Source organism: Carlito syrichta, unplaced genomic scaffold (genome assembly GCF_000164805.1).
Source record: "Carlito syrichta isolate Samal-C Ts95f unplaced genomic scaffold, Tarsius_syrichta-2.0.1 Scaffold311768, whole genome shotgun sequence".
Taxonomy (NCBI): Eukaryota; Metazoa; Chordata; class Mammalia; order Primates; family Tarsiidae; genus Carlito; species Carlito syrichta.
Window position 1 is genome coordinate 1,019,989 of NW_007255864.1, and position 27,577 is coordinate 1,047,565.

The 27,577-nt window shown below is 39.8% G+C and overlaps 1 protein-coding gene across 1 annotated transcript in view; it reads right to left on the bottom strand.

The window, feature by feature from the left end:
* FIG4 (FIG4 phosphoinositide 5-phosphatase) overlaps positions 1–27,577 on the bottom strand; it is a 125,867-nt gene that overhangs the window by 32,042 nt on the left and 66,248 nt on the right. The window contains exons 15-21 of the mRNA XM_021718053.1: positions 27,322–27,488; positions 19,208–19,346; positions 10,610–10,668; positions 9,261–9,408; positions 5,907–5,990; positions 4,211–4,406; positions 2,875–2,957 (exon numbers count right to left, since the gene is read on the bottom strand). Coding sequence (XP_021573728.1) covers positions 2,875–2,957; positions 4,211–4,406; positions 5,907–5,990; positions 9,261–9,408; positions 10,610–10,668; positions 19,208–19,346; positions 27,322–27,488 — 876 coding nt within the window. The remainder of the gene's footprint in view (positions 1–2,874; positions 2,958–4,210; positions 4,407–5,906; positions 5,991–9,260; positions 9,409–10,609; positions 10,669–19,207; positions 19,347–27,321; positions 27,489–27,577) is intronic.

Consider the following 27,577-nt stretch of genomic DNA (forward strand, 5'->3'; position numbering starts at 1 on the left):
GGGAGCGCGCGCCTGTAGTTCCAGCTACTCGGAAGGCTGAGGCAGAAGGATCGCCGGAGCCCAGCAGGTCGAGGCTGCAGTGGCCAAAAGTGGCCACTGCACTCCGGTCTGAGCGACAGAGTGAGACTCCAACTAAAAAATAAATAAATAAAATAAGATAAAATAAAATAAAATCACAAGACACCCAGGACCTCGAGCTGTGTCTCCTGGATAAGTCACTACATGGCTCTACCTTGCTGTACTCTTAACCTATGAAAGGAAAGAGTACCTTTTCAATCTACTATCTGGAGGAACATGAATTGCTCTACAAAAAAAGATACCTGGACATATATGTTTATCACAGCACTATTCACGACAGCAAAAACATGGAAACAACCTTACTGCCCATCAAAAGTGAACTGCATAAAGAAAATGTGGTACATATACACAATGGAGTATTGTGCAGCCTTAAAGAAGAACAAAATCAAGGACTTTGCAGCAAATCGGATACAGTTGGAGACCATCGTACTAAGTGATCTATCACAGAAACAAAGAATTGAATACTGCATTTTCTCATTCATAAGTGAGCCCTGAACATTAATCACATTAGCACTAGGAAGATATTGGCAGTTGCTGGGCACTGTCAGGGGAGGGAGGAAGGTGGAGGGGCCATGAGACAACACAAAGGGTGACCGATTCACTTCCGGGGGACTGAGGGCCAGTTAGAAGCCCAAACTTCATTGCATGCAGCCTGCTTATGTGGTTAATCCTCACTTGGACACCACATCTCTATAATAACATAAAATTTAAAAACAAAAAATAAAATACTGTAAAGTGTTACACAAGTGACAGGAGGCGGTGTTGATCTTTGGAAACAAACACAGAGTCTTATTCCAGGACATGGGTCCCCCGACCCCATCACTCCTTCCCCTGCCTCCTTCTTAGACTGGTTCCCAGGGATGCTGTGGCTGGACAGACTGGATCTCATCCATGAGAAGGGAGAACTACTGTGGGCTGCAGAGGCTGAGCCCATAAGGCTATAGGCGAAAGTCATGCCTGAAGCAAGGGACACGCTCTTTTTGCCTAACTAACCTGAGTCAAAATGTCAGTCCTTGACATACACACTCATGCTCTCTGTCATAAGAAAGTCATCGGATAATTCATTCTTCTAGACCACATTGCTTACAAAAGTCTGCCTCAATTACTAAAGAGCTTAGCTACGGAGTTCTGACAGCAGCGATGAATAAGTACTGAGTGTTTGTGTGCCCAGGAGCGAGGAGGGTGAGGCTGTATTCTGATGACTACATTGGCTTCTAGCCAGACACATATTCATCAGAGAACAAGTTATGGGAGTTGTTTTTACAGTCAAGAAATACTATGCATCTTATATTTCATATATTATTAAGTAGATCTTATTAATTTGAAATAAAAAGCTGACAACATCTAGTTCAATAAATTCTGCAAATGAAATGTCCTCCTTAAAAAAGAACCGAAGGTCAGGCATGGTGCCTCACTCCTGTCATCCCAGCATTTTGGGAGGCTGAAGTGGGAGGACTGCTTGATCTCAGGAGTTCAAGACCAGCTCAAGGCATAGTGAGACCTTGTCTCTACAGAAAGTTAAAAAATTAGACAGGTATAATGGTATGCACCTGTAATCCCAGCTACTCAGGAGGCTGGGGCAAAAGGATCGCCTGAGCCCAGGAGGTCAAGAATGCAGTGAGCCGGGATCATGCCACTGCACTCCAGCCTGGGCAACAGAGTGAGACCCCCAACACATACACATACACATACACATACACACACACACACACACACACACACACACACACACACACACATACCAACAACTGAGGATCCGTGCTTATTATATATTATACAATTTACAAAGTCAAATCTGCATGATTTAAATAAAACTGTGTTCATATGCAATAATCAAGTCTTCTAAATGCATGTATTATGCTGAGAAGGTGTTTGCAATGGTTCTGTCAGCTTCTTGAAGATTTCTGAGTAAAGGATTTTTTCAGAATCTGATAACTATGAATCTTCTCAAAAGAACACACATATTTTTGCATTGTGAATAATGTGGCAGTAAACATGCATGTGCAAGTGTCTTTTTGTAGAATGATTTATGCTCCTTTGGGTCTATTCACAGGAGGGGGATTGTTGGATCATATGGAAGGTCAATTTATGGTTCCTTTAGGAATCACCACACTATTTTCCATAGAGGTTGGACTAGTTTGCACTCCTACCAATAGTGTAGAAGTGTCCCCTTTTCTCTGTAACCACATTAGCCTCTGTCCTGACTTGTATCCCACATCTTTATAATAAAGTATTATAAAAACAAACAAAAGAACATATATAACACAAAATGAGGCATATGATTTCAGGAAATGTCTTTTGGGGGTTCCCTTCTTTTAGCCAGATCTGCCTATGAAAGGCCTACAACACTGTGAATTGGTACCCCTATTATTACTGCTTTCTTCTTCCTCCTCAGACACCATTACCACCAGCACCCAAGATCTAAAGCAAACGCAAGGACCTCATTTGCCAATATCCCAGGTTTATTTTGTAAGAAGAAACCCTGATGCCAAAGACCTTGGAACACAGGAATGTATGTGTACTGTGGTTTTCAGCTTAAATATGAGTAGTGCCGACTCCTGTATGCAGCATACATTTTTATCATGGAGGGGTGGAGTCTTAAGAACTTAGTGCTTTACCCAACCATAAATCGATGCTTCAAAACTTGGCCTCCTAAATGCTGATACCATATTCTAAATGGAATTCATTCCCTCCTGTATTGTTAACTGTTTTCATTTCTTAAAAGTGATACTAGATATGAGTTACTATAGTAATAAATTTGCATTTTTCCTTAATCTCTACATACAAGTTTCTTACCTTGAATAAATGCAGAAATCTTCTTCTGAGAGGCCATCTGAGAGGTTTATTCCATACACCTCCTTCATGGGCTGAACCATATTCTGGGGTTTAAGAATAAAAGGAACCAGGAAGAATTTTTAGACATATAGCATATTAATAATTTCCAAAGATGAAGAAAATGAACCTGTAAATTTTTCCACAAAAGTAATCACCACATTTCTTCAATTTGTTCACTGAACTTCTCAGTTAAAGATTTTTTAAACATTGATTTCCATTTCTACTAAAAATAGCTTATTTTAGGATAATTACTAGTTACTTTTGTATAATGCAAGAGTTAGCAACCTCTTCCGTGAAAAGGACAGTAAATATTTTAAGTTCTTTGAGTTACACTGACTCTGTTGCCACTTTTCAACTATGCTGTTCTAGCATAAAAGAAGTCACAGACAGTAAGTAAATAAATGGGCATTGCTGGGTTCCACTGCCACTGTATCTACAATAAAAGGAAGCAGGCTGGATTTGGTCAATGGATCATGGTTTGCCAGCTCCCGGAATAGGGACTGAGTACTTGACCATCACATTTTTATTTACCTTATCAATTTCTTTTTTTGAATTGGAGTCTCACTCTGTTGCCCAGACTGGAGTGCCATGGCCGCTCCTGGCCACCGCAGCCTCAACCTGCTGTGCTCCGGCGATCCTTCCACCTCAGCCTTCCAAGTAGCTGGAACTACAGGTGCATGCTACCATGCCCGGCTAATTTTTTATTTATTGTAGAGATGAGGTCTTGCCAAGTTGCCCAGGCTGTCTCGAACCTGTGGGCTCAGGCAGTCCACTCACCTCAGCCTCCCAAAGCGTGGGATTACAGGCTGAGCCACCGAGCCCGGCTGCCTTATCAATTTCTAAATGACTTTTGGATGTTTCTAGAAATCGAATTTCCCTTAGGATAGATTTGGTTCTTTAGCTATTTAGCCTCCACTTGTTTTTCCCTTAATGTGTTAGTAACATTGAATTGAGCAGGATTAATCTCCAACTGGGGCCATTCAAAGACTGTGAGGGCCAGGTCCCCATCCCACATACCCGCAACATGCTGAGCAGGCGACAGACAGATCTTCAGTGGGTGGGCTGCTTGAAAAGCGACAGCATTCTCTTAAAAATTGATGAGAAATTCACCATATATGTGGGTGCAAAAGCACCCATTTTATTTCAAAACAAAACCATTTCTGATCATGCCTGTGCGAAGTGCCTCCTGTATCACAGTGAGAGAACACGACACCTTCCTGCTTTTTAACAACACAGAATCTTAAAGGTCATGCGCTAGAGCCTCCCACTGGACAGTACAAAGGTCCCTCCCCCGCACCTCGGTCACTTTGGCACTGTCCCCAGTGTCGGTCATCTTCACAGGGGTGGAGCGCTGAGACACAGAGCCCTCCTCTTCCCGGTCGGTCCCAGAGTCATCCTCAGAGCTGCTAGATACAGCCTCCTCACTGGGGGGCGGTGGGGCGCTGGCCGCTGTCTTCCGCTGTAATACAGCTTCTTCTCTGTTGCTTTTGTTTCTTGAATAAGATAAATATGGATGTGAAGTCTCTATTTTTTTTTTTTTTTAAAAGATCTCCCTGTGTCACCCAGGCTGGAGTGCTGTGAGTGATCGTGGATCACTGCAGCCTTGAATTCCTGGGCTCAAGCAATCCTCCTGCCTGGGTTTGCCTGGTAGCAAGGCCTACAGGCACACGCCACCATGCCTGGCTAATTTTCTTGATTTTTTTAATACAGATGGGGTCTTGCTATGCTGCCCAGCTAGTCATAAACTCATGGGCTCAAGTGATCCTACTGCCTTGGCCTCCTAAAGTGCTGGGATTACAAGCTTGAGCCACTGCATCTAGCCTGAAGCATCTTTAATCCTCAACACTCACTGTGCATCACTCTGTCCTAAAGCCTTAGCCCTAGTGAGGCATAAGAAAATCACTGCAAGAAACTACTTTCTGGATGCAAGTTGAAGTTTAATATTTCACCCTTACTTTAAAAAGTAAGGAACTAAAATACTATAATATTCTGAAGTGCTTTAGAAAATAAAAAGCAAGTTTATTTGACCATGGGTTAGATATTGTAGAAAACAATTCGTTTCTGACCTTTTGCAACCAAAAATTGAAGCTGGTAGCATTTCTGTGTTACATACTAGTATAGCTGGTCATTTCTTATTTGTCCTGGGAGCTCTCGAAATTCTAAACTCCTGAGGACTTCTCTTCTTTTAAATTCATCTTAGCATCTGGTCAGGGCTTAACATGAAGCTATTTAAAGGTCATATATTTAGGTCATAGAAATGATGTATTGGAAAATATTAATATATATTCCATCGTGTAAGTCACAAGTAACTAGAATCCAATTAAGATCCCATACACATACTCAAATATGATGAGGACTCTGTTATCTACATTCTGGCCAGGGTTTCTGGCCAGAGTCTAGAAGAAATCTCATCATCGAGACTAGGCAGGTCAGGGGAGGTGAAAGAAATTCATATACCAGAAAATGACACTCAACTTCGGTCTTGAAGCAGGAAGACACAAATACTGTACATCTTCTTCTTCACTGGATATGATAAAATAATTGTCTCCCTCAAAATAATGTTATGGTAATACAATAGGAAATCTACTAAGTTCTTTATCATAGTAAATTTGCTTTTATATTCCTCTGGATGCCAAAAAAATAAAGACAAAAAATATAAATTTTTACTCAAAAATTTTATGTTGGGAAATGGAGAATGCAGAGTTATTTACAGAATGTAACATAGTATCTGTTACCTGTCTTATGCCATTTATTCTATTTCCAACTTAAAATCATAAGATGTACCGTAATGCTGAAAATTCCATAAATTATACTTTCAATGTTGAACACCTTAGTGACCCCAGTGCTGTAAATAAACTACCTGTACAGATGTAGTAAGTAGACTGTGTCCCAAATTATATGATATGACATTATTAGTTTTTGGTGGAAATTACACCGCTAATGCTACTGTTTTATATGAATCTTTAACATTTTATTCTATAGACAAATCTTACCCCAATACAGATTTTCCAGTTTCATCCGGTTTACGCACAGTAAATGGACTTGGATCAATGCCAACAGTCTTAGGCATAAAGTCACTAAACAAAGGTGAAAAAAATTCTATATGAATTATTGTGCACCCAGATGACGTTGGCTTCCATTTCAATTCATATTCTTACAATATTCCTTCTTAACTCTCAGAGATACGTATGTTCTGAGTCAACTGCTCAGGGGTACTGTAAGTGATCAGGGCCATAAAACCTTATGAACTAATAGCACCAGGTAATTTCAATGTTATCAGTCTTCCCTGTGAATTCTCTGGGATTACAAGGCCCAGTAGTTTTGAATTTAAGATGCTGTTTACTGGAATGTGTTGACATCTGAACTCCTGCTAACATGTATACCATCTGGTTATATATCATGATTAGTTCTCAGGTAAAATTAAATTCATAAAGGCCAGGGGTGAAACACTAAGCCGTCCAGTTTTACAGACAATGTTTTGAAGCTCTACCACCCAAGGAGGCAGACGTAATGATCAAAACACAATGATATGAATTGAAACAGCAACATTGCTTTATTAGGCTGAGGTTAACTCATTAAAACACTGCTGGAATACTGGAAATAGAAACTGCTTTAATTGACCCCCTACTGAGATAAGCTGAAGTTTCTTCCTCATTATGAAAGGGCTATCTTACTGTTACTTCAGAAGTCAGACCAAATTCCATAATAGATGCCAAAAAGGCAACAGCTCCACAATGTATGCTGATGAGACTCGTGGCTTCTGGCAAGGATACTGCTGCAAGTGTGTGACTGATTGTTACACACTTATCAAAATGTCCATCTTAAGTTAGACATGTTTTAAAAATGTCATCGGCTTAATGTTTTTCTTTCTTTTTTGGCCATATACAATTGGTCTTCCTCATTTGCAGACTCCATGTTTGTGAATTCGCTTACTCATTAAGATTTACTTGCAGCCCCCAAATCAACACCCGGGGTGCTTTGCAGCTAGCCATTGGCAGAGATGTGAACTCGCAGAGTGGGAAAAACTAGAGTTGCCCGGTGGTTATGTTCCCAGATGAGGTTGAACAAGGTGTGCTCTGCCCTTTAATTTCTGCTCTTATGTCACAGACAAGAACCTTTTTCACAGTCTATTTAGCACTGTGGATTTCACTTTTTTTGTGCTTTTTTGTTGGTGATCTTACTGCTTAGTCTGCAAGCATAGCACTAAAGCTGTCTAATGTTTCTAAGCACAACAAACACGTGCCTTATGAAGAAAGCACATGTTCTAGGTAAGCTTCGTTCAGGCATGAGTTACAGTGCTGATGGCTGTGAGTGCAATGTTAATAAATCAACAACATACAGATGCTCCTCAACTTACAAAGGGCCTACCTCCTGATAAACCCAAAGTAGGAAATGCACTACTGAACACCATAGCTTAGTATAGCCTAACTTAAATGTGCTAAGAACACTTACATTAGCCCATCACAGGGCAAAGTCATCTAACACAAAGCCTATTTTATAATAAAGTTAGTATAAGGAATTTTACAATAAAAATTCAAAATCCCAAGTACAGTTTCTACTAAATGCATATCACTCTTGCACCCCATTGTGACATTGAAAAATCATAAATGGAACTACTGTAAGATGGGGACCATCTTTATATTAAATACATTTCTGTTTTTAAACAGAAATGCACACAAAACTAGGTTATATATTGATTGGTTGACAAAAATCTTGTGTTCAGAGGTTCTCATGAACCTAATTCTGTATTTTCTTGAGGAGCAGTGGTTCAGTATTTATTAATTCAGTGTTTGCAGTGACTTTATAGAACATTACTACCAAAGATAAAACCAACTGCAGTAAGGCTTCATTTAACATCATTAATAGGTTCTTAGAAACTGTAACTTTAAGTGAAAAGATACACAACTGGTCCTTAAATAATGGCATTTTGTTCAATGTTGCCTCACTTAAAGTAATAGTTTCCAACAACCTATTAATGATATTAAGTGAGGGTTATATAAACACACATAGCATCATTTATCCTTTGCTGAGTTGAACATTTCTAGAAATGACAAAGATCTTACAGCCAAAACTGCTAAACTTTAACAAGTTTAATTGAAAAATCAAGCAAGTAAGAATTTAAACTTTTCCTGACCATCTGAAAGTGAAGGAAAATATAGAGTGATTACTAAGAAACAAAATCACAGAATACATTCTTATATGTACCACATGAAGTTTAAGCACACATATACTACATGTGAAGAAACAATAAAATATAAACATTTAAACTTTAGTACAAAATATAATAATTGAGACGTTATTTGCTTTGTCTAATTTTCTTATTCTGGTCCCATCACGTTTCCTAAAAGTCTCCAGAAAATTCTAAAAGAGACAGAGAAGAAGGAAGTACACCCAAAGAGGACAGGCCAGGGTGGAGGGAGTCTAGAAACTATGTCATGTGAGCTATGGAGGAAGGAATGAGGGAATTTAGTTCCTCCCCCCAAATTAATATTGCTTCTTCAAATACATGGAGGATGGCCACACAAAAGAGAAACTAGGCTTGTCCTGTGTCTAATAAAATTAGTAACCATAATAGCTACCATGTATTAATCACATATGTGTATGTATGTGAGAGAGAGTGAAAGTGAGTGAGAGAGTGAGAGAGAGAGAGAGAGAGAGAGAGACAGAGAGACAGAGATGAAGAAAATATGGTTCAAATTGGATACGTTTCTCTTTTTATTTGTTATTTTTTCTGAGCAATCCTCCCATCTCAGCTTCCAGAGTAGCTGGGACTACAGACACATGCCACTATACTTGGTTAGCTTTTTAAAAAAATTTTGTAGAGAGGGTCTTGCTATATTGCCCTGGCTGGTCTCAAACTCCTGACCTTAAGCGATCCTCCCACCTCAGCTCCTAAAATGCTGGGATTACAGTAAATCCTGGAATGGGCCGGTACACCCAGCCAAGTTGGATAATTTTCTCAAGGTCACACAGTTAGGCAGTGGCTGATTTAAGATTCATATCCCAGTCTTTTTAGTACCAAAGATGATGCTTTTTCCACTAATTTACATTAGTTCTCAATTTCTGTGTTCAATGCACAAAACTGAGTTTACTCCAAATGGCAAACCAGTACTAATGGGAGGCAGATTTCAACTTATCAGAAGGGAGAAATCAACTCCAGTTGTCTAATAGAAAGAATACCTCTTCCTGTAGTGAGCTCCCTATCACAGGAGGTATTCAAGGAGAGGCTGAACATCACCTGAGAGCATGCTTGCAGAATAGATTTCTGATAAAGTAAGATCTATATCCATGAACTAGAAAAACAACAGCTCCCAAACACTTACAGTATCAGAGTACTCACAACATACCGTGCGGAACTTGTCATAGCCAAGCAAAAGGTGTCATCAAAACTGCTCAGTTCATATGGACGGAAGAACTCATTGTGGATATCAATCTCTTCTTCATGTTTGTGAAATTTCTTCACTATCAACTTCTTTAAGTTTGCAGCACAGATAACTAAGAGAGATGCTGCCTGTTACTCTAAAAGTCTTAGATTACATAACATTTAGGTAATATCAACTGTGTTTACAGAGAGGGCTCTTGATAAGCTGTGGGGTATACAGCCCTGAACAAGCCTCAGCTTCTGTCTCTGGCCCTCATACTTGGAAATAGAGATGTGACATATGCACAGAAAACACAGCATAAAGCCAACAAGACCCAAGGAGGCAGGGAGGCCATTGGAAGCCAGGGTGGGAGCAGGGAGTTATTTAGAGGGAGCTCTTTAAATTCCTCTCTGCTCTTACATAAATACTCTCTGCATTCTAGCTGAAAACTGTGCAGCTCTTTCTCTAAGTTTCCTTTTAAATTTCAAATCCCGTTAATGGGCAGTGTTAGACAGTTAAAGTCCTTTCTTTTCTCCCAAAACAACCAAACCTTCTTAGCAATATGAGTAATGATTTTTCCAGAATTTCAAGTTACACATACTTTCCAAAATGATTTAATAGTTTAGTAAGGACTGAAACTCCTTTGTAATCTTCTTACTTATGGCCTTTCCCACCCAAAGCTGGGATGGTGAACCAGGACTAGACAGGCCCCCAACTGAAGCATTCCAGATTTGCTGCAGATCTTGCTAAGGACCCTTTCACTGATGGAACTTTGGCCCCAGCTCAGGGGAATTAGTAACTGAGCCAGAATGAAGCTACATTTAAAACAGGAAGTTATATTTGAAAACACCATTCTAATGTATATACATGTGGGGTATTCCTTTAATATAAAGTCTTTTCTGCCCCTCTCAAAAATAAAGTTTAGTTTTAATGTGACTAATATGTACTTGTTTTCACTGCTTAGTGAAAACATTTTCATTTCTCCTTGTAAATGGATCTTTACTTTCTTACCATGCCCCAAAATACATAGAAATATAATTAGTACTTGCTTAAAATGATGAACTAAATATTTTAGAGATGTACCTAATAACTGTAAGATGCAATAGAAGGTCATGGTCTACTTAGATTTTTTAAAAGCATAACACAACCCCTGCTTTTAAGAAGCTAAGAAATGTTTCAATCCCCGATCTATTAAAATAGCAACATAATACTGAGAAACCACTTGATTTCTTGCTCATAAAATATTATATGAAAAGGATTTAATGCTTCCAGTTCATTTAGATATAATTCCTAAATACACTAGTGTAAAAACTAGAAGAGAAACAAATACCCACCTTCATCATATGGCAATGGTAAATGCTTTATCACCTCTGGCGTCCACCAATGAGTATAACTACAAAATTTAAAAAAAAAGGTAAGATGGACCAAATTCAAATGCTGGTTTTCTACAGTTAATTGGATAAAAGGACTTACATCACCTGTAGTAAGACACTGTCTCCTACTTCAATGTTAATTTTATTTCTTTTAAAACCATGTTTGCAAAGCTTTTGTCACAGTCTTCAACATGTTAATTCTCTTCCCAGTCCCTTTCTTCTTTCAGCTACATTCCAGATCTACAAAGATGTCATGAATACACCTGGGAGTCCAGATGCTCTGATGTTACTTTCAGCTAAAGAAGACTGGACTGTAATAAGCTGACTCTGTGAACTGCTGCGCCTAGTCGCTCTGTCATCAGGTGAGCAGTAGGAACCTGACCCATGCCCTGCAACCAGGATGCCCCTGCATGGAGTTATCTGAGAGTCAGATTACTTTTTCTACTCCGCTAGATGTGTACACATTTATATAGCATCATTAAAACAGGTACGCAAAATCAATAAGGAATGAATTGGGTGGTCCCAAAGAACAAGTTTCCCTAGAAAACAGCATAGCCCAACTAATCTTTAACTGTAAACATTCCCTACTTGATTGCAGAGACCAGTCAGAGGATGGGTAGGGAAGCTCAACTGTCTATCTTTGCTAGAAAACTCATCTACTATAAGCAGAGAGTCTGAAAGAATCCTAAACTTCCCTCTCTACAAACAGTGAATTTAATTCTAAATCAAATTCCAATGAAATGGATATTTAGAGGAAAAGTGCTATGGCCAAGAGAACTAAGAAGGGGAATAATTTAAAATAGATTATCAAGAATTTTTTTTTTTTGAGTTGGAGTCTCAATCTGTCACCCAGGGTGGAGTGCAGTAGCAACATCACAGCTCACTGTAGCCTTGATCTCCGAGGCTCAGGCAATCCTTCTGCCTCAGCCTCCGGAGTAACTGGGACTACAGGTGTGCACCACCAAGCCCAGTAAATTTTTAGTTTTTTTTTTTGGTAGAGATGAGGTCTTGCTATGTTGCCCAGATTGGTCTGAAATTCCTGGGCTCAAGTGACCCTTCCACCTTGGCCTCCCAAAGTGGTGAGATTATAGGCCTTCAGTCACTATGCCTGGCCCAGAATTTTTTTTAAAAACAGATTTCTAAAGGTTAAAAAAAAAGAGCCAAAGGCCAAAAATACTAAAAGAAAATTTAATATAAATGAAAGGCTTTCTAAAAATAAGATGCTGAAATTACAATCCTGAATAATCCTGATTACGGAGAGATGGGAAAGTATCCAAATGAAATTGGTAACACAGGGACTCCCCTAGAGATGGCGAGCTGCATATGTGGCCGATGGTGGAGAAAGGAGTGCCGTGAAGCCCAGGGAGGTGGGAGGGGGGAGGTGCCATGGCAACAGGAAAGGCCCCTAAAACCTCATGTAACCTGAAGTTGGGCTTAAGAGCAGTGGTTCTCAAAAGTCAACATGAATCACTTATGGAGCTTGTTAACAGGCAGATTCCGATTTGGTAAGTAGGGCCTGAGACTCTGCATTGATGATACTGCCCAAGAGCCAGGCTCTCAAACCACTTTTTCAATTGTGAGGCTTTAGAGTATGAAAAGAGCAGAGAAAGGGTATGTCCACTACTTGCAGAGAATTCATTAAGTCATTTCACATTTATTAAGCACGTGCTGTGTGTCAGACACTGCTCTCTGTTGGAAACGACATGTTGAAAATAGTGGCAGAACTGGACTGGATAAAAAAAATGTGGTACACATACATGATGGACTATTATGCAACCATAAAGAAGGACAAACATATGGACTTCACTGCAGCTTGGATGGATTTAAAGTCTGCCATACTCAGTGATCTGTCACAGAAACAAAGAACTGATTACCACATGTTCTCACTCATAAGTGGACCCTGAACATTTACCATAATACTACAAGAAAGGGATTGGCACTAGTGGGACACTGTCGAGCTGGGGGGAGGGCGCACATAACACCAATAAGGGCACCTGATTTCAAACCAGGCAAAGTGGGGACCAAAGGGAAGCCCACCTTTGTACCCCACAGCTTTAAAATACCTAATTAAAAAAAGAAAATAGTGGCAGAGAACAGAGATCTTCTTAAATTCAGTATTGCTTCAATGAGCCATAATGAGTTTCATGCTTGAAAGAATAAAACATGAGAGGGAAATGCGTACAACCCATGAGACAGAAGGAAGCAGCATGAATCCCAAAAACCATCCATGAGTCCTGGTGTAGCCATAATTAATAATCCTCGAGGATGGGAATTATGCTGGAAATGGGTAAATACAATCTTGATGCTCAAAAGTGAGAAGATAATAGATCCCAAAAGCTATACTTCAGCAAGGGTGATGTCAGGTCTATCAAGATGGTCAAATAAAGTATTAGACAGAGAGGTGTTGTGAGGGGTCTAAACAAATGACCAGTGCATTCTCTGAACTCACAAATATTCCCTAAAACAAGTGATACCAGGATAATAGTGTTTTCTTTTCTGAGAGGAGAATCAGAGGGGTGTTTGAGTTTGGTGTGTAAAGTCTATACTGTGATAATCCAACCATGGCCAAGGGGGAAAGGAGACAGGGCATCCGCTCATCTATGAGGAATTCCCTAAAGACTGCTGCTTATAGTTGGCCTGTTTAAGAAAAAGAAGCATTATTAAAAGATGTGTTTGTTTCATAACTCAGAATGCACAATGTGGAGAACAAGAATTAAGAGATGACCTTGTATTCATGACCTAAGACCAGGCCACAAGCTTTTAAAAAAATACTACTAAACTGTATTTTCCTAAACAATATAAAGCAAGTTAACAATTTTTTTTTTACAATTTCAAGTCCTCTGAGTGAGTCTCAGGAGCAAAGAAGCTCAAAAGAAACACCTGCCTTGGAGAAGATCAGCTGAGCTGGATGCCCGATGAGAACCTCCAAGAGGACTAAACCCAGGACTGAAGGAATCTGCCACCTCCACTACCAGAGGAACCCCTGTACCAGGACAGAAGCCTGCAGTGGGACCAGGGATCAGAGAATGGGAGAGGATATGAGGACGGACAATTAAGTTCACAAACAAATCCTAGAAAAAGTGCTCTTTGCCTCATTGCTGAATATTACTACGGTGATATTTGAAGTTCTCCCCTAGGGAAGCTATGCACCAACACCAGAACTTAGTCCACCCATCAAAGCAATTTTGGAACTCTTTTTCTGGAATGGCCATCGGAATCGTCATCATATTACCCTCAATGTCCTGAATAGCATCAAATATCTTCCTTTCAATATTTCCTTTATCTTTGGGTAAAGAGAAAAGTCATTGGGGGCTGTATCAGATGGGTAGGGAGGGTGTTTCAGTACAGTGATTTGTATAGGGCTGTCAACGTAAGCGCATAGTAGCAAGATCGCAAACTTAATTGTCACACCACCACAAATAACAATGACTGTTCTGATGGCCATTCCAGAAAAGAGTTCCAAAATTGCTTTAACAGGTGGACTAGGCACTAGTGTTGATACATAGCTTCCCAAGGGGAGTATTCAAAGGTGACCAGTAGTGAGTGGCATTTAGCAATGAGTTATGCAGCACCTTTTCTAGGATGGCTTGCAAACCTAATTGTCTGACCCTTTATGTTGGTGCCATTTTCTCTTTTGAATACAAAAGCCAGCAAATCAGATTCTCTTCTCTTTTTAAGACTCTAGTATCAAGAGTGCTCTGTTCCACTGGATAACATAGGAAGGTTAGGGAAATTTTTAAAAGAGTGCCTTTAATTCAGCTAGCTAATTAGGAGCCCTCTGAAACAACATATATAAATGTTAGCAAGGCAATTAATATTTGTGACCAAGACAGAGAAACGTGCCCGGGGTAACAATTTAGCCAAGTGAACATGTAGCTGTCTAAAAAATTCCATCTGACAGCACTAAACAATGCTAGGTGAAAGGAGTTGTTCAGTGAGGTATACCAAAGGGATCTGCCATTTGCCCTCCTGCATCCAACATTTTTCATCAAGGATTTGTATTAGGATCGAGATGGCCAGCAGATTAAATCTGAAGAAACTACAAAGTTAGCAGTATTCATCAATAAAAGGATACACATTTCAATACTTTTTGGGCAGCAGACAAAGCATATATGAGCATGACAAGAACGGTGCAGATATGGCACAGCAACAGGACAAGTTAAAAAAAGATGTGGGAGTCCTAACGGGTGGAAAATTCAGAGTGAGCATGTGACCTCATGCTTAAGGACAAAAACAAAGTGTTCAGGACAAGGGGAGTCATAGTCCAGGGGGCCAAAACAGCTGACACAAAGCACACCAAAGTGACAATTATTGGACCCAGGTACAGACACCAGAGTTTAAAAAGAACACTGACATCAACCAGAACACACACACAGAGGAAAGTGTTATGGAGCCAGAGGGACTTAAGACCACTGCGTAGGAGGACTAGCTGAAGGAACCGGGGCTATTTAACCTGGAGAAAAAATTTAGAGAATGTATGAACTCATCTTCAAATATTTAAAAGACTATCAAGTAGATGAGGAAATATTGTTCCTAAGATCTCAGTGGACTAAGCTAGGATTAGTAGGTAAGATTCCAGATAAGCAGATTTCAGCACAGTGTGAGGAAGAAGTATATATGTGAACTGTCCCAAAACAATTGCCCCCTCAATAGAACGTGTCCCAGTTGACAACAAGGGCTTGTCAAGCATAGGCCAGATAAGCTCTCCCTGGGGAGACAGAAAGGTCGTTCACATGTTAGATAGCGGGCAGGCTGGAAAACTCCCCCCTCTAGGAGTCAATAAAGTAATTAATGGTTAATATCTAAAAACATCTTGAGGACTTTCTAAACACTGGTTCCATAAACAGCATCTTAGATGATGTATGCTATATTAACCAAATTCAGCACAAAGCTTCCATTTGTAGTATGAGCAGACAAATAAATGTGAGATTTGGGGGGTAACAGAAGTAGTTATCTCGAGAGGACTTGGTTCAGATGAACTCAGGCAAAGCTAGGTTTATTCCCTCTTCCCTTATTAATACTCAATAAAAATACTATTTCAGGCCGAGCACAGTGGCTCATGCCTGTAATCCTAGCACTTTGGGAGGCTGAGATGGGAGAATCTTTTGCGCCTAGGAGTTTGAGACCAGCCAGGGCAACATAGTGAGACCTTGTTTCTTAAAAAAAAAAAAAAAAAAAAATCAAAAAATTAGCCAGGCGTGGAGGCATGCCCCTGTAGTCCCTGCTACTTCAGAAGGCTGAGGCAGAAAGATAGCCTGAACTCAGGTGGTAGAGGCCACAGGGAGCTGGGATCATGCCACTGCACTCCAGCCTGGGTGACAGCATAGACTCTGTTTAAAAAAAAAAATCAAAGTAAATTATTGTTAAATACAGTATAAAATATAGGATGGCCACCAATTTTGACAACATAGAGGAATACATAAGAAAGTGTTTATTGATATATTCATAAGTGATCAAATATTATCTAAGTTTTCAGATTTTATGGGCATCTTGTATGATCTTTAGTAAATGTCAAAAATTAGAGAATGCAATCTCCTTAAAGAATAGTAGCAACACCAACATCTGCTGAACGTACTACGCACTAAGCATTTACATGATTTCGTCTGATCCTCAGAGAAACCTGTCAGCAAGGCAGTATTACTGCCCCTATTCTACCAATGCAGAAATAGAATTAGACTGGTGAAGTGACTTGCCCAAGGTCACCCAGGCATGAACCGGAGGCAGGCTCTCTGGATCCTGGCTGCTTCAGGACTAGGTTTATCTGTGTCATGCCTGATATTAAGTACTTTCCACATATTTTCTCATGGAAGTCTCACAATGACCCAGTGTACAGTCATTTCCACTTTACAGATGACAAAATGAGGTGTCGAGAAGGAAACAGGTCTCAGATCACACACTCACAGAAATTCCAACTCAGCTCCACCAGAGCCTGAGCTTGGTGCTTTTGACCTGTTATTGCCTATGGTTGAACTGTTCATTTCTTCTGAGAAGCATCATAGTGATTTAACTATCATCAAAATAGTCTGTGTCAGTGGGGGACACTAACAAGATCTCTTGTCCCCCTTCCCCTCCCAAAAAGCACTGAAATTTATCTTACAGTATTTACTTAGGAGCAGTATCAATTGATGATACCATAAAATAATTCTTGAAATTCTGACATTCTAGTGAAAAACAAACACAGGAGACTAAATCAACTGAATGAGCCATGTTATCTACTTTGAGAAAACTTTATTTTCAGTGGCAGGCTTGTAGTTGATTCTTACTGAATCATCTCATGGCCTTAGCCAAGACAATCTCTCTGCACCTCAGTTTTCTTTTTTAGAAAATGGGGTTGTAATACCAACTTCCTTTTATATAAGCTCCAAACCCGTTTTGTCTTTTTTATGTAACTCAAGGTAAGCAAGTGGGTTTAATTGATGAATGTAATACGTAGCTGATTTCTGCAGGAGAAAATGGAGGTTGGGATGCTCCCAAGTTGTATGTTAACATCCTCAATACATTAAGGGAATATAACATTTCAGAAAATCAACCACATCTACCTAAACTCAATTGTCATCAGCAAAGATAAACATAGGTATTTATACCTACATCTTGACAAACAAAGATGTAAGTTCCAGATTTCAGTTTGTGAGTAAAAGTTCGCAAAAGTCATCATTTATTAATAATAAATTTAATATAAAAACTAGCAATTCTTCATTTATAGGAAAAGTAAGCTGAAGTGTTAAGTTGGTTATTCTAATAATGTACATTATAAGAACAAATTTGAAAAATATATGAACTTCCTAATATTTTATTTTGTTAAAATATTATTTTATATTTTTTAAGGGAATAGGGTGTCGCTCTGTTGCCCAGGCTGGAGTGCAGTGGTGCGATTACAGTTTACTGCAGCCTCAAGCTTTTGGGCTCAAGTGATCCTCCCACCTCAGCCTCTCAAGTAACTGGGACTACAGGTGCAGACCGCCCCACCCAGGTCCTAATATTTTAAATATTCTTGAAGCAATGCATAATTTGATAACAACTGCAACTTTAGCACTTGTAGCCTCATCAGTTGTTCATGATCTGTTCACACAACTAGCACAGACTGGTAATGACTCTTGTAGTGTTTGGGTGGTATCTTGGCACAAAATGCACCAAATGGATGCTGTGAGAGAAAAGCATTATGGGAGAACTTGATGGGATAGGCCTTTGAGCATAATAGACCAAGCTCCAACCTCATACATAGTATGTGAAAAGCTTTGCTCATGTGGCAAAAACCCTAAATTTATAAAAAAATTATATACTTATTCTTACACATTTAAACTTCAGTATCTTCAAAGTACTCTCCATTTGATGCAATACACCTATTGAGATGCTTCTTCCATTGCTCAAAACAGTTTTTGAACACTGATTTTGATGGCTTTTAGTGCTTCTACTGTTTTTTTCTTTCACCTCTTCACATCAGCAAAACGTTTCCCTTTGAGGACTTTTTAATCCAGGGAAAAAGTAAGTTGCTCATGGTGAGATCGAGTGAATAGGGAGGGTGGGGTATGGAGGTCACGCCAGTTTGGGTCAAAAACTGCTGAACAACCAGCATGGGATGGGCAGGTACATTGCCATGGTGGAAGAAACGGTCACCTGTTTGCCACAACTTGGATCTTCTTTCATAAATCATGATGCAACCTTTTCAAAACTTCCAGATAAAAATTTTCGTTGACCGTTTGATCCAGAGGAACAAATTGCGAGTGTACTACAAGGGGCCTGACTTCCAAAAGATAATTATGGGTTTTTCTGGGTCCCTCGAATGACTCCTCAGTTAAAAACACTAAAGTGCCTTCTCACTAAATCTGCACGATGATTCTGTGAGACGCATCCGGCCATTTACACTTTGCAGATGAGGAAAATGAGGTTGGAGAAGTCAAATAACTAGTCCAAGGTCACACAACTGCACAGATTCCAACTCAACCCTACCCGACCCTGAGGCCCACACTATAGGGCCTCATATTAAGATGCTTCAAGTAAACTGCTCATTTCTTTTGAGAACATTACACCAATTTAACTGTCATCAAAATAGCCTGGACAGGCGAATGAATTAGGAACGCCAAAGAGAGTGGGGGAGATGGCATCAGTTAGCTGACACTGGCAGCACTGCCCTAGTTTTCCATCTTTCCCAGTGTCACTAAGAGTGATTGTTTCCTGGAGGAGAGAACGTTGGATTTACAAGGTACAAGTTGCTTCGATGTCACACTTGAAAATTCAAAGACTGACTCCTTGAACTTTCAAGTCCTTTGGAGTCTCATGTTTGTAGGAAACACTCAGAAATGATGTTGCTGGTTTGCATCTGTAAAGCTGCAACTTATGATCAATGATGAGGTTCTTAAACTGCATATCTCAGAGAAAACGCAAAACACCACATTTTCCCCAATCTACCAACACATCAGGACAATCAATAGTAGTAAACTCATGGCAAACATTGTAAAACTGACTACATTCACCTACACGATTCTTTTTCAAAAGTAAAAGTATCTCATATTCAAAATATCATCAAATCTGAGTTTACATAATAGACTAGGAGAAAAATACCTTCTTCTTGTTGGCAAAAGTCTCATAGTATTTTTATGATGCAAATAAAAATCCGTTGGGAGTTCCCAGAGATGAGGTTTCCCTTCAGTGGGGTGGAAAACTCCCAGGAAGAGATTAATGGAATCTTGTCTATCAGCATCTAAAAAGCAAAAATAAGTATTTCAGAAACTCCATTACTGGCATATGTAACTCAGGAGAATGTTTTCTCAGGATAGTGATACAACTATGATTTTGTAGAACATAACTCTGAAAATAAAGTAGTATTTATACTTCAAATACATACATAAACTATACACACACACACACACACACACACATACACAATTTAAAACAGTCACTGAGATTTTGAGCAGAACTACAATTGTGCTTCAAAATGTTTCCTTTTTGCTCCACACTCCTCATAATACATATAGAAAATAACGAACTGCTTCTGAATTTTGAGAGACTTTAAAAGCTTTAAGAACTTAGATAAGAAGATAACTTAGATAATAACTTTATTTTAAAAATGAAAACATTCCTTACCATTTGTTAGTTTACCCGAAATAAAGACATCTTCACTTTATCGCAAAAACAGAGACTTCAGAGACAAATGAAAGGACCCAATTTCTATCCATATTCTATTGCACAACCTTGAACAAGGCAGTTGTATGGTTCCCACTTTTACTCTCCATCTCTCTAACAGAAACAATGTTTACAACATATTTTGTCCCCCTTAGCTGTGAGCCTGGCTCATTCTCTTTTGTGGTTGATGCAGGCAGAGACAGAACACGGGCAATAGCCTCATTCTAACTACTCAAGCACTCCAAAATCACCTTTACCAATTATGCTATGAACTAATAGTACCAACTCTCTATACGCTTTACTTTCTCTTGCTTTTCCTGATGATTTGGTAAACATGGTGATAAACACTGAAGCAGTCTCATGACCACCCTCCCATTCTGCATTCTCCTCCCTCACAGCCTTCATTCTGTCCCCTCATTTCCTTCTTTCCATTCTTGTCTCAGAGCTCTGTATATTCAAGTTTGTGGCAGACAGTCACAGCATAAATAATAACCCCTTTCCAGAAATTAGTGTAGGACTAAAAAGACAGCACAGTAGAAGTGACTGCGTTTGCAACAAGGTAACATTATTATGAAATCAATTTTCTCCCAACAGCTATAGCGATCACAGATGTACCTGAAATTAGCAACATTGTTCTCATTAGGTTATTTGATCATTTCAGCAAAAGCAAGTGAACAAAATATGGAACGTCAAGCATGGATTTTAGTTATCAATGTTTTGACAGGAAGCATTCCATTAAAACAGCACTTACCTTTCAGGCTAAAGTAATATATAAAAGGGATGTGTTTATATGCTGAGTACATTTGGGCCTCTTTTTGCACTTGTTGAGAGACAACATCAGGTATTAAATAATATAGACATTACTGCCCCAATTTGTACCCTCTTTATATAATACATAAGTAAACATACAGCTCTTATAGTAATTACATTCTTTATGCTTCTTAAATAGCAATAGCCTTAATGGCATTTAATAGCTCATTCTATGTAGTACCTCAACATATCTTAATACTATCTAGAGAAGCTTACTATTTTTCAGTCATGTTTTCAAGAAGTTTCTTTCATTCTTTAAATTTAATAGTAGCATCCTTTAATTTTGTAGCAAGTATGGTAAAATGGAAGATATGAGAAGCATAAACAAAAAAGAATATTCTTTCAAAGGGTCACAAAAACCCTTGAAAACATGACTTCTTGAAAGTACTGCTGTTGTTACAATGCAGAACAGACCTATGATGTTTGTGGTCACTTAATAAGCTTGGGCTATAAGGCCAGCCCTAATGAGCCCAAGGATCTTCTCCAGGCGACTTTTGGCTACAAATAAGACAATCACCCACAAGGAAGGTGATGATACTTTGGAAGTAAACAAGAGCTTAAAACAGGTAGGTTCTCTGTAGTTGTGGATAACAAAAGGGAAAAATGATTATCTACTTCTATATTTGCTATGGTTTGATATATGCCCCCTCCAAATCTCCTGTTGAAATGTAATACCCATTGTTGAAGGTAAGGCCTAAGGGGGAGGGTGTTTGGGTCATGGAGGTGAATACCTCATGAATGGCTTGGTGCTGTCCTCCAGGTAATGAGTGAGCTCTCGCTGTATTAGTTTCCTGTGAGGTGGTTGTTTAAAACAGCCTTGGAGACGGGCTCGGTGGCTCAGCCTGTAATCTTTGGGAGGCTGAGGTGAGTGGATTGCCTGAGCTCACGGGTTTGAGACCCACCTGGGCTGGTCTCTTATTTATTTATTTTAATAAATAAAAAATTAGCCAGGTGTGGTAATGCGCACCTGTAGTTCCAGCTACTTGGAAGGCTGAGCGGAGGGATCGCCAGAGCCCAGCGGGTCGAGGTTGCGGTGGCCGGGAGCAGCCACCGCACTCCAGTCTGGGCGACAGAGTGAGAGACTCCAACTCAAAATAAAAAGAGCCTTGGTGTCTTTGTGCACTCTCTCTCGCGCGCTCTCTCTCTCACTCTTGCTCTCTTGCCATGTGATCTCTGCACACACTGGCTCCCCTTCACCTTCTATCATGATGAGAACAGCATAAGTTCACCACCAGAAGCAGATGCTGGCACTACATTTCTTGTACAGCCTGCAGAATCATGAGCCAAATCAGCCTCTTTTCTTTATACACTACCTAGCCTCAGGTATTCCTCTATAGCAACAACAACAACAAATATACTAAGACAATATCCAATCGTGCTTTAAAGGAAAAAAAATATGCACCACTCAAATAGCTAAACACTAACCAGTTTTATCACTCACTCTATTTAAACAGATCTAGTTTAAATATAAAAATTATTTTTAATTAGCCAAAGCATTTATTTTGAAACTAAATGTGTTATTCTCATATTAAGTTTCTGATAAAGTAGCCACTGAAATTGGTAATGGAAGGAGATATTATGCAATAAATATACTGTTTGACTATTGGGAGAAGGGAAAAATTAAGTTAGGTCCCTATCTCACACCACATATTAAAGTAAATTAGTGAAAGAAGGATACCAATCAACCTCTTAATAGAAAAATGGGTATGGTATGTGCAATTTTCAAAGGCAGAAATAGCCACTGATCATCCAAAAATCCAACTTCACTAGTTATCAAACAAACACAAATGAAAGCAATATACCATTTTTTAACCTATTAAGTTGGCAAATACATTTCTTTTTTTTTTTTTTTTGAGTTGGAGTCTCACTCTGTCACCCAGACTGGAGTGCAGTGGCCGCTCCCGGCCACCGCAGCCTTGACACCTGCTGGGTTCCGGGCGATCCTTCCGCCTCAGCCTTCCAAGTAGCTGGAACTACAGGCGTATGCTACCACACGCAGCTAATTTTTTTATTTATTGTAGAGATGAGGTCTCGCCAAGTTGCCCAGGCGGGTCTCAAACCCGCGGGTTTAGGCAATTCACTCACCTCAGCCTCCCAAAGCGCTGGGATTACAGGCTGAGCCACCGAGCCCGGCTGGCAAATACATTTCAAGGTAGGCACTCTCATATGCTCCACTGTAATACAATATAAGGAAGAAACAATGGGTGCAGAAAAAAGACAGCATCTGGATTTGGTGGTAAGAAGAGAAAGTTCACTTCCAGTACCTTTATTTTCTCAATGAAGCATGAAGCAAGGTCATCAACTGAATCTGAGGTGTTGTAGGTTTAAGGAAAGAGGACAAAGTATGATATGGTCATTGTGGAGAGAAAATGAACATACTAGGGAAATGCAGTAGAGCTGCCCGGCTGTTTTGAATGTCTTCTGGAGAACTACAGTTAGTTTAAACTAAGAATAAGTTGCAACTTTTTCTCTTGCCATGTTTAACTGCTTTGATTGCAGGAGAGGTAAAAAGAGTTGAGCTTTAACCAGAGTTAGCAATGTTATTCAAAATATTATTAAAACAAAACACTTTTCCAATTGTTTTTTTTCTGCTCTAGTCAAACAACAGCTTATTCACCTTCAATCCACTGTTTGAAGGGTGACCTTAAAAGGCTATCTCACTATTCTTGATAAATTAAGATATTCTCACACATTCCCTTGCACGTCCCTCTTTCAACAGTGAGCAGAAAGGGAAAGAAATCTTTGGCAGAAGCTTAGAGCACAATAACAACACTGCTGGGTGATGCCATCTCAGCACTGCATTCTGGGATCACTGCTTTCCATGCATGGTGAGCTTTGAATCCTTACCCTGTGAGCCTTTCTGTTTACATCTCTGTTTGAGGAGGACATGGTTCCCCTCCCTGCATACACACACTCTCACCACATTTAACTTATGCACACATGTGGGGGTGTACATATTTATGTATGGTGTATATATATAGCAGATCTATTATTAACTGCTACAGTTTGCTGATCCTTTTTTTCTTATAATAGGATTTAAATTCAACAATCTTCTGCAAGAAAATCCAGGCTTACAAAATTTGAATGTTAAAAAAAAAGGATTGGAAAGATCTTAATTGCTTAATCAGGTTCTAAAGGGAATTAAAAACTCTTCTGAATACCTGAAGAGAGTACCTAGATACCTATGCTTTCCCAGAAAGGTATCCACCAGTTGCCTGTGTAATTAGTTAGGTTCAAATTAAAACGTGCTTCCTAGAGACAAACCGCAGAGGATGCTAGTGTGTGATTCCACAAGAAGAGTTTTGATTGTTTATTTGTGTGTTTATATTGAGACAGGGTCTCACTCTGTTGCCCAATCTGGAATGCAGTAACACGATTACAGCTTACTGCAGCATCAAACTTCCGGACTTAGGTGATCCTCCTGCCTCAGCCTCTTGAGTAGCTCGGATTATAGGCATGGATCACTGCACCTGGCTAATTTTTTTTTTGGTAGAGATAAGGTCTCGCTATCTTGCCCAGACTGGCCTTAAACTCCTGTACTCAAGCAATCCTCTCATCTGAGCCTCCCATAGTGCTGGGATTACAGGCATGAACCAGGATCCCTGGCCTAAGAACAGTTTCAAAAGTGAGCCTAAAAGAGGGTCAGGTAAGTTGCCCACACAGCATCAACCTGTCTGTATAAACCAAGGGTAAAATTCCTACCAACCTGATTTCACTACTCTAGTTTCTTAATCAGTAAATATAGTAAAATGTGTGGTAAAAGGAAGTCTCTTCCTGCCCAGCCCAGAGGTATACCAAGAAGAGACCAATTAAGTTTTACAGAGTTATCTTGAGTGGTCTAAAGAAAACTGTTCTATAATGTATTGCCATCGTTATATAATACCTATTGTAATTTAAAAATAAGTCATACACCCCAATGACACCATGTTTCTTAAAATAAAAAAGTCTGTTTTAGCCACATTATTCATAAAATTGTTCCTTTCATAGTAGTTCCTCTTTCAGCTGGGCATAATTCTTAGCTCTCGATTATGTGCATACAGCTTTCTCATGATCATCTTTATTGCCTTGCTTTTTAAATCATGGACAGCTACAAATTCATTCTGTCCTCTAGTCTCATTAGAAAGCACATTACTTGGTCTTTAAGTGTTGATAACTGCCCATTACAGGAACAATGTTGACAGAAGAGCTCAGAAGACTGAACACCCTTTTTCACATGGATGCCCACCCAGACAGATATTCACCTTTTGGCACATGACTCATAATTACTCCTTCGTCTCCCCATAACTTTTAAAGGTTGAATTTTGTCTCCCAAAAATATATGTTGAAGTCCTAACTCCTGGTACCAGCAAGTGGAACCTTATTTGGAAATAGGGTCCTTGTAGATATACTCAAGTTAAGATGTATGCTGGGCACAGTGGTTCACAGTTGTAATCCTAGCACTTTGGAAGGCTGAGGGGAGAGAAATGCCTGAGCCCAGGGGTTCAAGACCGGTCTGGGTAACTTGGCAAGACCTTGTCTCTACAATAAATTTTTTAAAAATTACCCAAACATGGTGGCATACGCCTGTGGTTCCATTACTTGGAGGGCTGAGATGGAAAGATTGCCTGAGTCCAGCAAGTGGAGCTGCAGTGGCCATAAGCATGCCACTGCACCCAAGCCTGAGTGACAGAATGAGACTCCAATTAAAAAAAAAATGCAGTCACGCTGGAATACAGTGCATCCTTAATTCAGTAAGACTGGGATCCTCGTAAGAAGAAGAGAGAAACACACACAGAGAGGACAATGCCACGAATATAGACACAGGGGGAGAATGCCACGTGATGATGGAGATAGAGACTGAAGTTAGCAGCTACGGGTACCAAGGATCGCCAGTAACCACCAGAAGCTAAGAAGAAGCAAGCAAGGATTCTCCACTATAGATTTTCAGAGGGACCAGGGCCCTGCTGACACAATGATTTAAAAATTCTAGCCTCTAGGACTGTGAGATAACACATATCTACTGCTGTAAGACACAAGGGCGTGTTTTTGACACAGCAGCTCTAGGAAACTGATCTGGATTTCCCATGTGTGAGAGACCAGTAATTTGCTTCTGACCAATGGGAGATGGCAAAGATGACGGGATGTCACCCCCCATCCTGGGATAATGACGTTATATTTTATAAGACTCTGTCTTGCTGGAAGACTCATTCTCCAGACTCTCTTTCCCTGGTCAGCTCTGAAGAAGCAAACCACCATGAGACCTACAGTCACAAGCAACTGTAAGAAATGGAATTCTGCCAACACGTGTTGGAAAGTGGCTCCTTCTCATGCCAAGCCTCCAGGTGAGGAGAGAGCCCAGCTGGTGTCTTAATGGCAGTCTTGTGAGACCCTAGGCAGAGGACCCAGTTAAGTTATGCCAAAACTTCTAACACACAGAAACTATAAAATAATGAACATGTGCTGTCTTATGCACTAAGTATATAGTAATTTGTTATGCAGCATAGAAAACAGGGATGGGGAAGACTGGTTTTGATTCTCCCTGGGCCTAGAAGACACCAAAAGCTGACGGTTCAAGGATGCTTTCATGGGTGCTCCCGAGGCTTCCGCTGCTGGGACCTTCTTGTAATTCCCTGGGTGTAGGCATATGCATCTTTTTTTATAAGGTAGTTTCCTGAAACTCCTTCCTTAGCTCCTTGGGTATCCAGTGTTTCCCTCCTGGTTCTTGCTGTTAGGGTCTCCCTGGCCCTTCAGGGGCCTCACTGGTCAGGACCGAGGCCAACCCCAAGCTGGCACCCTCCCCATGAGGTCCACATCCAGTTACCAGTGAACACTCAAGTATGCTTGGGACCAACCAACTACAGGAGTGCAGTTCTCAGCATCCAACACTCCTCAGCCCACCCTCTGCTTTACCTATCTCTTGTGCAGCAGCCAAGGCCTCTGAGCGGGTCCCCCCAATGTCAGGGTACCACATCAAGTGTGCTCAGAGTCCCCTTGGAGTTCACTCTCTCTTCACCTGAGGTGGAGAAGTGGGGGAAGGGGTGACAGTTATTGCAGGAGACAGTTCATGCTAAAGGACCTCATTACTCATTGTCTTCACATTCTGCAAACTTTGTTATCCTTAAGCTGATTCAAGAGCTGAAGACTCATGGAATTATCACCTGCCCTTTGTAAATTCTGTGCATGGAGATTTGCTTCCCAACCTCTCTGGTCGGTGATAGCTACCATATAGGCAATTCCATCAGAATGGAGGCAGGAAGAGTGCTATCTTAACAACCTGTTACATTTAGTATTTACAAGTCATAAAAAAGTATAATTTAATGAGTATAATTTAGTGCTAATGCTACAATTCATTTCTAGTTGACATTTTAAAAAAATTCAGTGATATTTACAATTAGACAATTTTCAAAACTTTTAACCCTATTTTAAAAAGTGACTCAACACCCTCGAAAAACTTTATTTATATAATTGCAAGCAGAAAAATAGAAGGAAACAGAAGCCAAGGAATCAAAGAATGTTGCATTACATAAAAACTCTAAGTACGGGTGCCAAAATGCAAAAGTGTCCTATTTAAAATATAAAATGTTTATTCATTCATTTATTGAACAAATATTTACTGAGCACCTTCTAAGTGACATTGTTTTATTTAAACTTTTAAAATATTTAGTTTTAATTTTATGTAACCAGATAGCTTTAAGAAAGTAAATGTATAAAAAGAAGCATGTACATCATGATAAGTCTTAGAAATGCCATGACATCAGAATTACCTGAGAAAGCATTGCTGTAATATCTAGACAGGGTTTGCATGATGTCTTTTGAGTGCTGGGTCCACGGGGCTATCTTTCTGTAAGTTTTTACACGATGTACAAGTTGAGAGCCACCATACTGAAGGGATAGAGTATCACCATGATCTTCATAGAGTTCCTCAAATAACCTAAAAAAAAAGACAAACTCACATTAGAGAATTGGACCAAAAGAAAATTTTTCTGGATTTTTTTTTTTTGAGTTGGAGTCTTACTCTGC